Source organism: Oncorhynchus keta, chromosome 6 (genome assembly GCF_023373465.1).
Source record: "Oncorhynchus keta strain PuntledgeMale-10-30-2019 chromosome 6, Oket_V2, whole genome shotgun sequence".
Taxonomy (NCBI): domain Eukaryota; kingdom Metazoa; phylum Chordata; class Actinopteri; order Salmoniformes; family Salmonidae; genus Oncorhynchus; species Oncorhynchus keta.
The window spans coordinates 41,358,833-41,374,528 of NC_068426.1; the positions used below are offsets into that span (position 1 = coordinate 41,358,833).

Below are 15,696 nucleotides of genomic sequence, written 5' to 3' on the forward strand. Positions count from 1 at the left end.
AGGGGAGTGGCCAGAGGACAGGGGAGTGGCCAGAGGACAGGGGAGTGGCCAGAGGACAGGGGAGAAAAGGAAGAGAAAAAAGAGAGAAGTCTTAGTTCACCCAAAGAGCATACACAGTAAAGGTTATACATGAGATACGTAACAACAATTATCATCATACTTCATGGGGGTCTGGGAAGGTGTGTGTGTGGTGTACAGTATGTATGTACAGTTGAAGTCGGAAGTTTACATACACTTAGGTTGGAGTGATTAAAACTCATTTTTCAACCACTCCACAAATGTCTTGTTAACAAACTATAGTTTTGGCAAGTCGGTTAGGACATCTACTTTGTGCATGACACAAGTAATTTTTCCAACAATTGTTTACAGACAGATTATTTCACTTATAATTCACTGTGTCACAATTCCAGTGGGTCAGAAGTTCACAACAACAAAGTTGACTGTGCCTTTAAACAGCTTGGAAAATTCCAGAAAATGATGTCATGGCTTTAGAAGCTTCTGATTGATTGACATCATCTGAGTCAATCGGAGGTGTACCTGTGGATGCATTTCAACCTACAAACTCAGTGCCTCTTTGCTTGACATCATGGGAAAATCAAAAGGAATCAGCCAAGACCTCAGAAAAAAAATGTAGACCTCCACAAGTCTAGTTCATCCTTGGGAGAAATTCCCAAACGCCTGAAGGTTCATCTGTACAAACAATAGTACGCAAGTATAAACACCATGGGACCACGCAGCCGTCATACCGCTCAGGAAGGAGAAGCGTTCTGTCTCCTAGTAATGAAAGTACTTTGGTGTGAAAAGTGCAAATCAATCCCAGAACAACAGCAAAGGATTTTGTGAAGATGCTGGAGGAAACAGGTACAAAACTATCTATATCCGCAGTAAAACGAGTCCTATATCTACATATACCTGAAAGGCCACTCAGCAAGGAAGAAGCCACTGCTCCAAAACCGCCATAAAAAAATCCAGAGTTTGCAACTGTATATGGGGACAAAGGTTGTACTTTTTTGGAGAAATGTCCTCTGGTCTGATGAAACAACAATAAAGCTGTTTGGCCACAATGACCATCGTTATGTTTGGAGGAAAAAGGGGGAGACTTGCAAGCTGAAGACACCATCCCAACCGTGAAGCATGGGGGTGGCAGCATCATGTTGTGGGGGTGCTTTGCTGCAGGAGGGACTGGTGCACTTCACAAAATAAATGGCATCATGAGGCAGGAAAATGATGTGGATATATTGAAGCAACATCTCAAGACATCAGTCAGGAAGTTAAAGCTTGGTTGCCAATGGGTCTTCCAAATGGACAATGACCCCAAGCATACTTCAAAAGTTGTGGCAAAATGGCTTAAGGACAACAAAGTCAAGGTATTGGAGTGGCCATCACAAAGCCCTGACCTCAATCCTATTGAACATTTGTGGGAAGAACTGAAAATGCATGTGTGAGCAAGGAGGCCTACAATCCTGACTCAGTTACACCAGCTCTGTCAGGATCAATGGGCCAAAATTCACCCAATTTATTGTGGGATGCTTGTGGAAGGCTACCTGAAACGTTTGACCCAAGTTAAACAATTTGAAGGCAATGCTACCAAATACTAGTTTAGTGTAAGTAAACTTCTGACCCACTGGGAATGTGTTGAAAGAAATAAAAGCTCAAATAAATCACTCTACTATTATCCTGACATTTCACATTATTGAAATAAAAGTAGTGATCCTAACTGACCTAAAACAGGGAATTTGTACGAAGATTAAATGTCAGGAATTGTGAAAAACTGAGTTTAAATGTAAACTTCCGACTTCAATTGTATGTCTATGTGACCTACCTTGCGTGGTGATGTTCCTCTCGTTGAGCAGCTTGGTCTGACTGTTGGGCAGGATCTTGATTTCAGAAGGGTCTGGGCTCTGGCCAACACGTGACGTCATCAGAGCATTCAGGTACTGCATGCGAGTCACCTGGCAGAGGGAGGGCACTGTGAGTCTGACACACACACACACACACACACGACACTCACCCTCACACGTATTCTAACACAGTCACACCCTCACCCGTATGAGCTGCAGGTCAGTGAGGGCACGGACGGTGTAGTCAGGACAGTAGCTGGACGAGCTGGTGGCATCTCCCAACTCAAACGGATCCCTGGGAGAACGACGCTGGGTCGACACTGGAGACTGGTGCACTGGACACACATACAAGAGCATCAAACACACACACACACACACACACACACACACACACACACACACACACACACACACACACGGTGGTGTTGCACTGAAGTTCACAGGAATCTCAAGGGACACAACACCTGTGTCAGCTCATTTCGTGCTTCCCTGTCAAACTGTGCCACCACATTGAAATACAGCATCATATGACACTAACTTTGCATTATCAAATATCAAAAACAATAGAATGCAACATGCAACACTGGTAGCCCGGAACTCAAGATAAAAGCACTAGCTAGCGAATGTTGTGGTGTGATACATCAGAGGGCTGTGTTCATTCGGAAGAAAATGTACACCCCACCCCAAACATTATTGTTTTCCATTGTGAAACGTTAATTATTTTTTTTATTCCGTTGATTCCCCTAATGAAATATGTGACGTTAAAGGATGTGGATTTGTCGTTCACGTGCCGTCTGTAAATCCAAATGTTGTAACTGCCACGCTAGACTTGCCATCATCGTGCTGCTTCTACGGAAATGTGCAAAATCTAAATCAGGTCCTGACATGTTTACCCCTGTCAGAGTGGCCTGAAGTTTCTGCATATGAATGGAAGAAGGTTCTGCCAAATAATGATTTTATGATTATATGGATTAAAACTGCCGTCACTGACGTATTTATGCTTTCTGAAACTGGGTAAAAAAATATATATATTTACAGACATAAATATTGGTATAAATGGTTACAATGTTTTTCATGCAGATGGTAAATCTAAGGGTGGTGTTGTTGCTGTATACGCAAGTTCTCAGCGGTCGATCTGACTTCTGTTATTAAAACTAAGCAATTTGAATATCTGTCTTTGAACCTAAACCTCGGCTCATCTTTAAATATTGTTGTATCTTGTTGTTATAGACCTCCATCTGCTACTGTTGGCTCTCTGGATTGTATTTTTTTAGAACTGTTATCACAGCATGTCAACTCGGAGTTTGTCTTGATGGCTGATCTGAATCAGGATTGGTTAACCAGCCATGACTAAGCATTTTTGGGTCTCCTTGATTAGATCAGTTTTTTTTTCATTAAAAAGGTTCAGCTGTCGGCAACACACACTACGGAATGTGTGGTCGACCAGCTTCATTATTGCAACAATTAAATCGATGTTAAATGAAGATGATTGTTTGAAGAAATGACAAATTCTCTCTCAGTATACATGAATTTCCACTACATTTTTGGCAACGAGGAGAAGATCTGCAACTTCACCCGTTGACCGCTCCTGAAGATCTGTGTAAACTGGGCACAGGGGATCCCAGATTGGGATCTCAGGGAAACCGCACTCATGATAGAGCAGCTGGACCCGCCTAAGATCTGAGAGGAAGTGGACGCGGGTGGATGCCAGATACCAAGATTAGTACTGAGAGAGGTAGGCTTAGACAATCCATCAATAAGTGATGAAAATGTAAAAATAAGAAGCCCCTGTTGAGGGTATGCTCAGAGCGAGGTCTTCCTTAAGAGGATCACAGCTGAGGTAACTGGCAGGACTGAGTTGAGTTGATAAGAGTGTTCTTAAGTGAGTTATCCTCGGACATGATTGTTAAATTAGCCAGCTGCGGGTAACCAAAAGTCCATATCCGTGGTACTGGGTTGATCAGGACTGGTGAGGGTATTGTGTAGAGCGAGGAACTAGAGCGCGAGTGGTCTTGCGAGAGAACTCGGCTTGGTGAAGCTCATTGAACGAGGAACTAGAGCGCGAGTGGACTTGCGAGAGAACTCGGCTTGGTGAAGCTCATTGAACGAGGAACTAGAGCGCGAGTGGACTTGCGAGAGAACTCGGCTTGGTGAAGCTCATTGAACGAGGAACTAGAGCGCGAGTGGACTTGCGAGAGAACTCGGCTTGGTGAAGCTCATTGAACGAGGAACTAGAGCGCGAGTGGACTTGCGAGAGAACTCGGCTTGGTGAAGCTCATTGAGCGAGGAACTAGAGCGCGAGTGGACTTGCGAGAGAACTCGGCTTGGTGAAGCTCATTGAACGAGGAACTAGAGCGCGAGTGGACTTGCGAGAGAACTCGGCTTGGTGAAGCTCATTGAACGAGGAACTAGAGTGCAGGTGACGCCTTACGAGGGCATCTGGCTTGGTGAAGTTCAAATTATAACATGGAATGTTTTGATAAATGAGGTAAACAGGTATGCCCTGACTATTTTTAGATGTTATTGCGAGTGTCTTGATATTCCTGGTACTTGGATTGGATTTTTGGGACCGTGTTACATTGTTAGATAGGAGACATGGGTACTCTGTAGGTAGATTTGCAGATTTGGATAGACATAAAATAATATATTCCACAGTAGGCAATATCCCCGGGTGGATACAACACCCCGTTTTGGGACCACCAATATTTTGATAAAGGACAGGTTTCCCTGTTCATACAGACAGGGTTTGAAATCTAAAAACAGCGCTAACCTGGTTTTCCTCGTCTGTTTCATCCCCGTGTGTCCTATGTTCGTGATATGAGAGTTGTGAGAGTGTGGAAATAATTTGGATAATAAGTTTCGATATGTAGCATTATCTTGGGGTTCCGTCCATCAATGCCCATCATAGAATATCACGGGGTGGTATTGGGCACGGAATGCTATTTTAGAACAGTAGCGGGAAGTGTATCATTTCTGGAAGTCTAGAGAACCGATGGTACGTGTGGAGCATTATTCCCATGACCGGCCCGGCCAGCGTCCAGGAAACTAATGTACTTGGGTTCCGCTGGGATTATGGCGATGGAGTCGTTGAAAATGCACATGGAATGCTTAACGTAGGAGTACCTAAGATTTCGTTTTAGCAGCTTGTTTAGATCAAATTGAAAAAATAATTTATTCAACGTGAATAGAGGGGCTATTTCGAGGTAGTAATTTTGTGTGTTGCCACAACGTAAACACTGCCTTCTAGTAAGGAGAGAATAATCATGTTTTGGTTTATTTTCTAAACCTTACGATGGGTGACAGTGACATTGATAAAGGGATTGATATATTGATGTGTTGACAGGATGTGAGTGGTATATGTTGTTAGTGGGTTTTTTTTGGATAGCACCTAATAATGCCATATTTCAGTAATTTGAAGAATACTAATACTTTCAATACTAGGTTAAATTATTGAGCCTTGCGATTGAGAAATAGATTAGCTGCGGTTGAAAGCGAGCTGTAAGGGAAGCATTGGGACATTTGGAGCTAGCTAGGAGGTATGAGAAATGTTCTTTGACAGTTTCTGATTATTGTTGCTCGGTTTTAGAGTTTGGGTAACAGCAGTGAATTGGAGCAGGAAGGTAATGTCATTTTAAACAATCATCTGTTTCCATTACGTGGAACGGTGGCAAGTATTTCAAGTGAATGTTTTAATATTGAGCTCCTGACAGCACCAACTTTTTGTAGGTCCTAGATTTGTAATAAGAGGTTTTATATTTTGACTAAATTAATTCAACAGGTTAAAATGACAAGATTACCAGAAAGGGGCTCTCTGATTGTTTACCATAAGGTGTCTATTCCACTTAACTTCTCTAGGGTAGGGGGCAGCATTCAGAATTTTGGATGAAAAGCATGCCCAAATTAGAAGGTCTGCTACTCAGGCCCAGAATATATGATATGCATATAGCTGGTAGATTTGGATAGAAAACACTCTAAAGTTTCCAAAACTGTTAAGATAGTGTCTGTGAGTATAACAGAACTGTTTTCAGGAAGTATTTATTTTGTTGGTTTTGTAGTTTTTTATTCAATGCCATTACCGTATCCATTGACGTAGGACTCCATTTGCAGTTCCTATGCCTTCCACTAGATGTCAACAGTCTTTAGAAATAGTTTCAGGCTTGTATTCTTATAAATGAGGGAGTAAGACCAGTCTGAATGAGTGGACCCTGGCGTGTCACATAGCTTTTTCATGCGCAACCCTGAGAGAGTGCATTTCTTGTTTAACTTTTATATTGATGACGTTATTGTCCGGTTAAAATATTATAGATCATTTAGGCTAAAAACAACCTGAGGATTGAATATAAACATCGTTTGACATGGTACTATGAACTTTACGAATACAATTAGGATTTTGTGTCTGCCTGTTTTGACTGTGTTTGAGCCTGAAGAAAACGCAAACCAAATGGAGGTTTTTGGATATAAAGAGACTTTATCGAACAAAAGGAACATTTATTGAGTAAATGAATGTCTTCTGAGTGCAACCATATGAAGATCATCAAAGGTAAGCGATTAATTCTCTCTCCATTTCTGAGTTTTGTAACAGTTCTGCTTGGCTGGTTAATGTTTGTAATAATTTGTCAACTGGGCTATGTTCTCAAATAATCGTAAGGTATGCTTTCGCCATAAAGCATTTTTGAAATCTGACGCCGTGGTTGGATTCAAAAGAAGTTAATCTTTAAACCCATGTAAAATGTTTTGTTTTCTGAATTTTTATAACGAGTATTTCTGTACTTGAATTTGGAGCTCTGCAATCTCACTGGATGTTGGCCAGATTGGAAGCGAGCGTCCCACATACCCGAGAGAGGTTAACGGAACACTATTATCTGATGTGTTTTGAGTAGGATTTTTTCCTGAAGGAAGTCCACTACAGTATGTATGTTACGGGAGCTCCCACATTAAATAAGTCCTGGCAAATTGTTTGTTTTTACTTTACATTATGATTATTTGTTAGTGTTTTTAATGCTTTGTCTGATTTATTGTGAGTGGTCCATTTCATTTGGTTTTAGTGGGTTTTTCACAGGTTCTAGCAAAGTTATCTTAAAGGGGCACACATTTCATTTATTAAAGTTTTTATGTTCCGAGTTAATTGAACTTGTGAATTATTTTATAAGGAATGTACCGCATACACTTACTGTAATCTGGGATATGAAATCATTGATCGAATAGAGAAATAAACACTTATTTGAAGGGTTTGAATGAAGGGTTTGATCTCTGTCCTGACTTTCTAGTGTGGTTTGATCACCCTCACTGGAACGCCCGAGAGACGTTGGGTGATGATTTAAAGGTCACATGTAATACTGATTTGAAGGAAATTTGTAAGACTGATAATTATCTAGTTTTAATTAATAGATGTGTGATTCGGACCACGAGAGAAGGATAGACCTGTCTCTAGTTTATTTTACTATGAGCTTATGGGTACATTTTTTCTTTCTTTATGGAGTTAAAAGGTAGTAATTATAATTTGATTTGTTGTTTTTGCACATTAATCACTTTGGGAGTCGTGTGCGTAAACTTCAATCCAAAACCCCTCAGAGGACTGGTAATTCCCCCATTTTGACACCTCGAGTGATATGTAGCAGTGCATCGAGTGATATGTAGCAGTGCATCGAGTGATATGTAGCAGTGCATCGAGTGATATGTAGCAGTGCATCGAGTGATATGTAGCAGTGCATCGAGTGATATGTAGCAGTGTATGGAGTGATGTGTATGGAGTGATATGTAGCAGTGCATCGAGTGATATGTAGCAGTGCATCGAGTGATATGTAGCAGTGTATGGAGTGATATGTAGCAGTGTATGGAGTGATATGTAGCAGTGCATCGAGTGATATGTGTAGATATGTGAGTAGCAGTGTATGGAGTGATATGTAGCAGTGCATCGAGTGATATGTAGCAGTGCATCGAGTGATATGTAGCAGTGTATGGAGTGATATGTAGCAGTGCATCGAGTGATATGTAGCAGTGCATGGAGTGATATGTAGCAGTGTATGGAGTGATATGTAGCAGTGTATGGAGTGATATGTAGCAGTGTATGGAGTGATATGTAGCAGTGTATGGAGTGATATGTAGCAGTGTATCGAGTGATATGTAGCAGTGTATCGAGTGATATGTAGCAGTGTATCGAGTGATATGTAGCAGTGTATCGAGTGATATGTAGCAGTGTATCGAGTGATATGTAGCAGTGTATCGAGTGATATGTAGCAGTGTATCGAGTGATATGTAGCAGTGTATCGAGTGATATGTAGCAGTGTATCGAGTGATATGTAGCAGTGTATCGAGTGATATGTAGCAGTGTATCGAGTGATATGTAGCAGTGCATCGAGTGATATGTAGCAGTGTATCGAGTGATGTATGAAGGAGTGGATTGTTGTGTTGTTTGTTTCTATACAAATCTCACCAGATTGGGTCTGCTGAATGATCGAGATTACTCTCTAAATTCCTGATCCTGTTACTCGGCGATGAGGTCGACAGTGTGATAGGGGAGTATAAGCCAACATTATTGAAACCATTTATTTTCTTTGACATTTGTCGTAGAACTTTGCATTGAGAATAATGGTAGTAGTAATAATTTGTCATACAGAAAATATTTTGTTTGGTTTCTTGAATTTGTCTGAATTTCTTGAACCGGAAATGCCTAATGCACTGTTGTTCTGATCTGTCCTCTCTCTCTCGTCGAAGGGGACTACAGATGGTATCTAGATGCATAGAAGGGACAATTTGACCAAACGGCATGGACCTCAAAACCCACTCTAACCGGCTGAAGAAAGTTCAATATGGCCCTGTCCTGCACCATTTCTATCGAGAGACCTGAGTCCGAGCCAGCAACCTGTACACAGCATCCAATCCAAGATATCAACCGATTTTCTCTCTCGGGAGTTCTCTCTCTCTCTCGGGAGTTCTCTCTCTCTCTCGGGAGTTCTCTCTCTCTCTCGGGAGTTCTCTCTCTCTCTCGGGAGTTCTCTCTCTCTCTCGGGAGTTCTCTCTCTCTCTCGGGAGTTCTCTCTCTCTCTCGGGAGTTCTCTCTCTCTCTCGGGAGTTCTCTCTCTCTCTCGGGAGTTCTCTCTCTCTCTCGGGAGTTCTCTCTCTCTCTCGGGAGTTCTCTCTCTCTCTCGGGAGTTCTCTCTCTCTCTCGGGAGTTCTCTCTCTCTCTCGGGAGTTCTCTCTCTCTCTCGGGAGTTCTCTCTCTCTCTCGGGAGTTCTCTCTCTCTCTCGGGAGTTCTCTCTCTCTCTCGGGAGTTCTCTCTCTCTCTCGGGAGTTCTCTCTCTCTCTCGGGAGTTCTCTCTCTCGGGAGTTCTCTCTCTCGGGAGTTCTCTCTCTCGGGAGTTCTCTCTCTCGGGAGTTCTCTCTCTCGGGAGTTCTCTCTCTCGGGAGTTCTCTCTCTCGGGAGTACGACAGTGGAGTGAGCATGGAGAGAGATCAGATCCAAAACGTCTCATGTTGCTTGTAATACTGGTTGGCAAATGGACAAGACATAATAGGCATTAGTGGTGGGGCTCAGGTGAGACCGTCTGTCTGGGAAAATGAGATTATTCCTTAGACATTGAAATTGGGACATTATCATGGGCCACTTTGAACTGTGAAGCTCTCTGAAGACGACAACGAAGAAACGGAAGAAGATTGAGTGCCGGGAAAAGGGGTGTGGTTGGTCAACTGTGCCTGTAATCGATTTAGACGGGTCTAAAATGGTTTATTTTGGGGTATCAGGTTTGAGGTCAACACACTGCTAAATGTATAGAAATGTCGGTGAAGAATGCATTGAGATACTGGTCTGTGATGAGAAAGTTAATGTGACACACATACAGACACACACATACATTGTAATATTGTTGTATGGTGGTATTATACATGTTGTATTGTAGATATGTAGTGGTGTAATAATGTTATAGGATGTACTGTTTTATCTTTTGTTTTATATGTAATGTAATTAATGTGTTCAGACCCCAGGAAGAGTAGTTGCTGCCTCGGCAGCAGCTAATGGGGATCCCTAATAAATACAAAATCAAAATGCAATACCTACAATCTCACTCAGATTGTCAACACTAACTAGGTTGACTATAAAGTATCCTCTGAAATCCTCTTTGATTGATTTGATCTTAACCAATACTCCTCATCGTATTAATGCTTCTGGTATTTTTGCAAATTACATTAGTGATCACTGTGCTATTGCCACGTGTCATTACGTTAAAAAAACTGAAAGCAGTTTGATATTCCATTTTTTTTTTTACATTTGTATTTAGCATTGAATGGAATGGAATTAATCCCAGATGTTGAACCTTTTCTCCCTTCCACAACACATTCCAGGATGTATGAAATAGGCCCCTTAAAAATAAAACAGGATTAAGGTCAGAGAACCCTTGGTTTACTGATGAACTTACTAAAATCATAAGGGAACTAAATGCTATGTGGGTTAAAGCAAGAGGGTCAGGTTCGGCGGATGATTGGATGGCTTTTAAACGTCTTTGAAATCTGGGTGTGGCTATGACCCGAAAACTGAAAGCAGACCACTACCTTAAATCTACTTTGGGTAATTTAAATAACCACTCCAAATTATTATGATTTAAAAAAATGTTTACCCCTTCTTCTCCCCAATTCCAAGAGAACCTCTATACTGAAAGCCTTAAATCAAAATGTTCTAGATGCAGGCAGTTTATTTGAAAAGGTTACAGGTCTAAATGAGCCCCCTGTGAATCTCGACCTACACGTAATGGTAGTGAGGTATGTGTCCTGCAGTACTGTGTCTTACCTGAGGTTGGCGCTGTGAGGTAATGGTAGTGAGGTATGTGTCCTGCAGTACTGTGTCTTACCTGAGGTTGGCGCTGTGAGGTAATGGTAGTGAGGTATGTGTCCTGCAGTCCCGTGTCTTACCTGAGGTTGGCGCTGTGAGGTAATGGTAGTGAGGTATGTGTGTCCTGCAGTACTGTGTCTTACCTGAGGTTGGTGAGGTAATGGTAGTGAGTTATGCGTGTCCTGCAGTACCGTGTCTTACCTGAGGTTGGCGCTGTGAGGTAATGGTAGTGAGGTATGTGTCCTGCAGTACTGTGTCTTACCTGAGGTTGGGCGCTGTGAGGTAATGGTAGTGAGGTATGTGTGTCTTGCTGTACCGTGTCTTACCTGAGGTTGGCGCTGTGAGGTAATGGTAGTGAGGTATGTGTCCTGCAGTACCGTGTCTTACCTGAGGTTGGCGCTGTGAGGTAATGGTAGTGAGTTATGTGTGTCCTGCAGTACCGTGTCTTACCTGAGGTTGGCGCTGTGAGGTAATGGTAGTGAGGTATGTGTCCTGCAGTACTGTGTCTTACCTGAGGTTGGCGCTGTGAGGTAATGGTAGTGAGGTATGTGTCCTGCAGTACCGTGTCTTACCTGAGGTTGGCGCTGTGAGGTAATGGTAGTGAGGTATGTGTCCTGCAGTACCGTGTCTTACCTGAGGTTGGCGCTGTGAGGTAATGGTAGTGAGGTATGTGTCCTGCAGTACCGTGTCTTACCTGAGGTTGGCGCTGTGAGGTAATGGTAGTGAGGTATGTGTCCTGCAGTACCGTGTCTTACCTGAGGTCGGCGCTGTGAGGTAATGGTAGTGAGGTATGTGTCCTGCAGTACCGTGTCTTACCTGAGGTTGGCGCTGTGAGGTAATGGTAGTGAGGTATGTGTCCTGCAGTACCGTGTCTTACCTGAGGTTGGCGCTGTGAGGTAATGGTAGTGAGGTATGTGTCCTGCAGTACCGTGTCTTACCTGAGGTTGGCGCTGTGAGGTAATGGTAGTGAGGTATGTGTCCTGCAGTACCGTGTCTTACCTGAGGTTGGCGCTGTGAGGTAATGGTAGTGAGGTATGTGTCCTGCAGTACCGTGTCTTACCTGAGGTTGGCGCTGTGAGGTAATGGTAGTGAGGTATGTGTCCTGCAGTACAGTGTCTTACCTGAGGTTGGCGCTGTGAGGTAATGGTAGTGAGGTATGTGTCCTGCAGTACCGTGTCTTACCTGAGGTTGGCGCTGTGAGGTAATGGTAGTGAGGTATGTGTCCTGCAGTACTGTGTCTTACCTGAGGTTGGCGCTGTGAGGTAATGGTAGTGAGTTATGTGTCCTGCAGTACCGTGTCTTACCTGAGGTTGGCGCTGTGAGGTAATGGTAGTGAGTTATGTGTGTCCTGCAGTACCGTGTCTTACCTGAGGTTGGCGCTGTGAGGTAATGGTAGTGAGGTATGTGTGTCCTGCAGTACCGTGTCTTACCTGAGGTTGGCGCTGTGAGGTAATGGTAGTGAGGTATGTGTGTCCTGCAGTACCGTGTCTTACCTGAGGTTGGCGCTGTGAGGTGGTAGTGAGGTATGTGTCCTTACCGTGTCTTACCTGAGGTTGGCGCTGTGAGGTAATGGTAGTGAGGTATGTGTCCTGCAGTACCGTGTCTTACCTGAGGTTGGCGCTGTGAGGTAATGGTAGTGAGGTATGTGTGTCCTGCAGTACCGTGTCTTACCTGAGGTTGGCGCTGTGAGGTAATGGTAGTGAGGTATGTGTGTCCTGCAGTACCGTGTCTTACCTGAGGTTGGCGCTGTGAGGTAATGGTAGTGAGGTATGTGTGTCCTGCAGTACCGTGTCTTACCTGAGGTTGGCGCTGTGAGGTAATGGTAGTGAGGTATGTGTCCTGCAGTACCGTGTCTTACCTGAGGTTGGCGCTGTGAGGTAATGGTAGTGAGGTATGTGTCCTGCAGTACCGTGTCTTACCTGAGGTTGGCGCTGTGAGGTAATGGTAGTGAGGTATGTGTCCTGCAGTACCGTGTCTTACCTGAGGTTGGCGCTGTGAGGTAATGGTAGTGAGGTATGTGTCCTGCAGTACCGTGTCTTACCTGAGGTTGGCGCTGTGAGGTATGTGTCCTGCAGTACCGTGTCTTACCTGAGGTTGGCGCTGTGAGGTAATGGTAGTGAGGTGTGTGTCCTGCAGTACCGTGTCTTACCTGAGGTTGGCGCTGTGAGTGCAGACACGCCGTAGTATGTGAATGCTCCGTTCTCAAACTTCAAGCCCTCTTTACCGATCTCCACCTCCACACGGCCCTACAGAGACAGTCAGTTAAAGGAAAACACATGCATGTGCCAACACACAACACACACATCTGTAGTAACACACACACACACACACACACACACACACACACACACACTGGTAGTATGAAGTAGTCTACAGGGTGGTTGTGTAGAGGTAGTGGCCACACACACACACTGACCTGTAGTAGCAGTATGAAGTAGTCTACAGGGTGGTTGTGTAGAGGTAGTGGTCACACACACTGACCTGTAGTAGCAGTATGAAGTAGTCTACAGGGTGGTTGTGTAGAGGTAGTGGTCACACACACACACTGACCTGTAGTAGTAGTATGGAGTAGTCTACAGGGTGGTTGTGTAGAGGTAGTGGTCACACACACACACTGCCCTGTAGTAGCAGTATGAAGTAGTCTACAGGGTGGTTGTGTAGAGGTAGTGGTCACACACACTGACCTGTCGTAGCAGTATGAAGTAGTCTACAGGGTGGTTGTGTAGAGGTAGTGGTCACACACACTGACCTGTAGTAGCAGTATGAAGTAGTCTACAGGGTGGTTGTGTAGAGGTAGTGGTCACACACACACTGACCTGTAGTAGCAGTATGAAGTAGTCTACAGGGTGGTTGTGTAGAGGTAGTGGTCACACACACACACACACTGACCTGTAGTAGCAGTATGAAGTAGTCTACAGGGTGGTTGTGTAAAGGTAGTGGTCACACACACTGACCTGTAGTTGCAGTATGAAGTAGTCTACAGGGTGGTTGTGTAGAGGTAGTGGTCACACACACACACACACACACACACACACACACACACACACACACACACACACACACCTGTAGTAGCAGCATGAAGTGGTCTACAGGGTGGTTGTGTAGAGGTAGTGGTCACACACACACACACACTGACCTGTAGTAGCAGTATGAAGTGGTCTACAGGGTGGTTGTGTAGAGGTAGTGGTCACACACACACACACACACACACCTGTAGTAGCAGTACGACATAGTCTACAGGGTGGTTGTGTAGAGGTAGTGGTCACACACACACACCTGTGTAGTAGCAGTATGACGTAGTCTACAGGGTGGTTGTGTAGAGGTAGTGGTCACACACACACACACACACTGACCTGTAGTAGCAGTATGAAGTGGTCTACAGGGTGGTTGTGTAGAGGTAGTGGTCACACACACACACACACACACACACACACACACACACACACACACACACACACACACACACACACACACCTGTAGTAGCAGTATGACATAGTCTACAGGGTGGTTGTGTAGAGGTAGTGGTCACACACACACACACACCTGTAGTAGCACTATGAAGTAGTCTACAGGGTGGTTGTGTAGAGGTAGTGGTCACACACACACTGACCTGTAGTAGCAGTATGAAGTAGTCTACAGGGTGGTTGTGTAGAGGTAGTGGTCACACACACACTGACCTGTAGTAGCAGTATGAAGTAGTCTACAGGGTGGTTGTGTAGAGGTAGTGGTCACACACACTGACCTGTAGTAGCAGTATGAAGTAGTCTACAGGGTGGTTGTGTAGAGGTAGTGGTCACACACACTGACCTGTAGTAGCAGTATGAAGTAGTCTACAGGGTGGTTGTGTAGAGGTAGTGGTCACACACACACACACCTGTAGTAGCAGTATGAAGTAGTCTACAGGGTGGTTGTGTAGAGGTAGTGGTCACACACACACTGACCTGTAGTAGCAGTATGAAGTAGTCTACAGGGTGGTTGTGTAGAGGTAGTGGTCACACACACACTGACCTGTAGTAGTAGTATGAAGTAGTCTACAGGGTGGTTGTGTAGAGGTAGTGGTCACACACACACACACACACACACACCTGTAGTAGCAGTATGAAGTAGTCTACAGGGTGGTTGTGTAGAGGTAGTGGTCACACACACACTGACCTGTAGTAGCAGTATGAAGTAGTCTACAGGGTGGTTGTGTAGAGGTAGTGGTCACACACACACACTGACCTGTAGTAGCAGTATGAAGTCGTCTACAGGGTGGTTGTGTAAAGGTAGTGGTCACACACACACACTGACCTGTAGTAGCAGCATGAAGTAGTCTACAGGGTGGTTGTGTAGAGGTAGTGGTCACACACACACTGACCTGTAGTAGCAGTATGAAGTAGTCTACAGGGTGGTTGTGTAGAGGTAGTGGTCACACACACACACTGACCTGTAGTAGTAGTATGAAGTAGTCTACAGGGTGGTTGTGTAGAGGTAGTGGTCACACACACACACTGACCTGTAGTAGCAGTATGAAGTAGTCTACAGGGTGGTTGTGTAGAGGTAGTGGTCACACACACACACTGACCTGTAGTAGTAGTATGAAGTAGTCTACAGGGTGGTTGTGTGTGTAGAGGTAGTGGTCACACACACTGACCTGTAGTAGCAGTATGAAGTAGTCTACAGGGTGGTTGTGTAGAGGTAGTGGTCACACACACACACTGACCTGTAGTAGCAGTATGAAGTAGTCTACAGGGTGGTTGTGTAGAGGTAGTGGTCACACACACACACACTGACCTGTAGTAGCAGTATGAAGTAGTCTACAGGGTGGTTGTGTAGAGGTAGTGGTCACACACACACTGACCTGTAGTAGCAGTATGAAGTAGTCTACAGGGTGGTTGTGTAGAGGTAGTGGTCACACACACACACTGACCTGTAGTAGTAGTATGAAGTAGTCTACAGGGTGGTTGTGTAGAGGTAGTGGTCACACACACACACACACACTGACCTGTAGTAGTAGTATGAAGTAGTCTACAGGGTGGTTGTGTAGAGGTAGT

The 15,696-nt window shown here is 44.3% G+C and overlaps 2 protein-coding genes across 51 annotated transcripts in view; one reads left to right on the forward strand and one right to left on the reverse strand.

Moving 5' to 3' along the window:
• The window catches only part of LOC127930804 (uncharacterized), a 300,690-nt gene that overhangs the window by 13,606 nt on the left and 271,388 nt on the right, over nt 1–15,696 (forward strand). The window lies entirely within an intron of this gene.
• Nucleotides 1–15,696, reverse strand: part of LOC118373094 (metal transporter CNNM3-like) — a 30,694-nt gene that overhangs the window by 9,093 nt on the left and 5,905 nt on the right. For 2 of the 50 annotated variants that reach the window (XM_052521576.1, XM_052521629.1), the window contains exons 9-17: nt 12,461–12,909; nt 12,211–12,271; nt 11,785–11,906; nt 11,175–11,357; nt 10,990–11,050; nt 10,865–10,925; nt 10,622–10,682; nt 2,046–2,176; nt 1,823–1,952 (exon numbers count right to left, since the gene is read on the reverse strand). In XM_052521576.1, the coding sequence (XP_052377536.1) occupies nt 12,748–12,909 (162 nt within the window). In that variant the 3' untranslated portion in view covers nt 1,823–1,952; nt 2,046–2,176; nt 10,622–10,682; ... (4 more) ...; nt 12,211–12,271; nt 12,461–12,747. Of the gene's footprint in view, nt 1–1,822; nt 1,953–2,045; nt 2,177–7,737; nt 10,683–10,864; nt 10,926–10,989; nt 11,051–11,113; nt 11,419–11,601; nt 11,907–12,210; nt 12,272–12,460; nt 12,910–15,696 lie in introns of those variants that run through there. The other 48 variants (XM_052521612.1, XM_052521623.1, XM_052521605.1 and 45 more) reach the window with 48 other exon arrangements.